Source organism: Helobdella robusta (assembly GCF_000326865.2).
Source record: "Helobdella robusta unplaced genomic scaffold HELROscaffold_93, whole genome shotgun sequence".
NCBI classification, from domain to species: Eukaryota; Metazoa; Annelida; class Clitellata; order Rhynchobdellida; family Glossiphoniidae; genus Helobdella; species Helobdella robusta.
In genome coordinates, this window is record NW_008705532.1 from 157494 (window position 1) to 160256 (window position 2763).

The 2763-nt window shown below is 28.8% G+C and overlaps 1 protein-coding gene across 1 annotated transcript in view; it reads left to right on the top strand.

The window, feature by feature from the left end:
* HELRODRAFT_182797 (hypothetical protein) overlaps positions 1–2763 on the top strand; it is a gene marked incomplete at both ends in the record, with an annotated part of 9593 nt that overhangs the window by 483 nt on the left and 6347 nt on the right. Inside the window, one exon of the mRNA XM_009033525.1 lies at positions 620–667. Coding sequence (XP_009031773.1) covers positions 620–667 — 48 coding nt within the window. The remainder of the gene's footprint in view (positions 1–619; positions 668–2763) is intronic.

Below are 2763 nucleotides of genomic sequence, written 5' to 3' on the forward strand. Positions count from 1 at the left end.
AAATCGAACCGAACTCAAACAAAACGAACCAAACTGGAACCTTGCTAAAGACTTAACCGAACTTTGCTTAGGATCAAACACAACCGAAGTCGAACTTTCAAGCTGCTGGCTACGAACCAAAAGAACTGCTCTTAATTTAACCATACCGGGCCAAATTTGCGGTTATGCAAATTTTGCGATTTGCACTGCAGTACAAGCAAACTGCGTGTCAACAACGTGCCAACGTGTCCGTTGCAGATATTAATCATGTAAGTTTTAAAACACGTGTCGTGATGTTTTTAGTTTTTATTTCAGGCTTTTGTCGTGATTCATTATGTCAGTTCAACATTGCACGGTATATTTATTAAATCTTAGACTAAAGAAACACTAGCTTGTTTAAATAAACCTAGCTATAGAAATATGATAAAGTTTAACTGCGCTGTACTTTTCAGCTTAAAATTCATATTTGAAAGCCTTAAGTCATGACTCGAAGAAAATGTGCTAGAAAATATTTTAGTCAAACTCTTGAATTTGCAATTAAAATGGTTGGATGGGGCTGTGTTGTTAAAAAAATGTTTTCCCAACCGTCCGCAACTCTTACAACCATCGGTTGTTAAAAAATACTCTACTTCATACGCAGGAGCACTCTTCTCTTTAAGGCTAGCAAAGTTGCTTTTCATGCTTTCAGGTAATTTTGTTTTATTTTTCAATATGGACGATGCTGTTTTGTATATTTTATCCGTAAATTAGGATAATTAGGAGGTATTATAAGAAAATTAGTCATGAAGAGAAAAATAAAAACAAATAACGGGAAAAAATTACAAGAAAAAAAGAAATTATTGAAAAACTCAAGTTAAAAAAACGTTTAACAAAAGAAAAAAAATATTTTTTCGAAAAAATATCACGTTTAAATTTGACGGTATTTTTGTGAATTTAAATATCCTTTCACTAATTAGTGTTTAATTTTCCATATAAATATAAGTTGTCATTAAAATGCAAAATATTCCTATTTCATAAGCACAAAAAATTGATATAAATGAAAAATTACAAAAACCAATTTGTGACATTTTCTAATATTGTAAAACAATTAGACAGACAGACACAGACCAACAAACAAAAAACAAACATGTGAAGCGTGATAATAATATTAATTCTATAAATATTATTGTTTTGTTATAACTATCTTTATCGAAAGAGCTATGGAATAGATTCCATAAACCTAAAAAAGTTCATATTTAATTTTAGAACATTAATCTATAAAAATAATTCATATTGCTGATAATTTCAAAGGTAATTAATAAATATGCTACAAGGAACAAAAAAACGACATGTCAAAACCAGACAGACAGAATATTACAACTAAACAGATAACCCAAAACACAATTTGAAATATACGCCACGTTAACTTGGAAGCACCGATCAAATACACACCAAAAAGACACCATAACACCAACACATAAGAAGAAATAGGAGCTTAAAAAGCTCTAAATACTAAGAATGCAGTTAACGATAAAATGCCTTCATTTCATGTGAAGGGTTGAAATTACACACACCCAAACACACACACAATAACGCATACACATGCACACACAAACGCACTAACATGCAAGCACAAACACACACACACAAACAAACAAATAAATATATATATATATATATATATTTTAAAACTTCTACTAATACGATCATATTACGTGCATCATAATTTATGTGCTCTGATGATGGCACTCACTGAAACAGCCGTAAGACAATATTTTACGTGCCTCAATAAACACTATTTTCAACAGCTCCGTGAAGTCTCAAAAACAATTTGAAAAACGTTTTAATTCTAAATTGGATGTAATACTTAATGAAAATTGTTTTAAACAAATAACATTACACCAAACTATTAATATATTATATATAAGTTGAAATTATTTCAAGACTTGTTTTTACAGACAAATTATTATTATTAATTAAAATTTTCCTCCACTGAAAATGAATCCCAAAAAAGTCTGTTCAAGAATTGGCTGTCATGAAAAATTATCATAAAATAGTAGAGGTATATTAAAAATTTATATGGTCAAATGGTGTTTAACATTTGTATGAGAGATACAATCCTTGTTCGAATGCTTATCTATAACGTTTCTTATGACATTGATTAAAATATAAATAGCAAAAATCTCAAGCTCAAATATAATAATAATAATAAAAGCTTTTACATAGCGCCAATTCGAACCGCTGCTTTTGAGGAGCCTACTTGCATGTATTTAAAAGTTGTGTCTTTAGTGGTTTTTTGAACAGACTCAGCAAATTAGCTGAAGACGGAGAATGATCAAAGAGGAACGTTGAATTCAATAAAAGTGGCCGATAGTAAGAAAGGATTTTAAAAAATTGCAGAGACATTCAACTTTTTTTAAGAGAATAAAAAGATCATTGATTGATTGATTGATTGGTTGATTAATTGTTTCATTTATTCATTCATTTGATCCATTTTAATGGATTTCATCATATGAAACATAAAACTTATTAACATATTTTTTAATGAACATTTTTGGAAATTTAAATAAATAAACATCTTATTGAATAAATAAATGATTGAAATTAAAACTAACTTTAATTTACATTTATGTATATACAAAAAAAAAAACATGAAACGACTGAAAACGTAGAGACAGTTTGCAAGATGTGGTTGAGTTATGGCCAAAAAAGTAAAATGGAATAAATATATTGTATTGAAAATGTAATAGAGAAGCATGTTACATTTTGTTGACTTGAAAAGTTTGTTGTCCAACGTAACACACA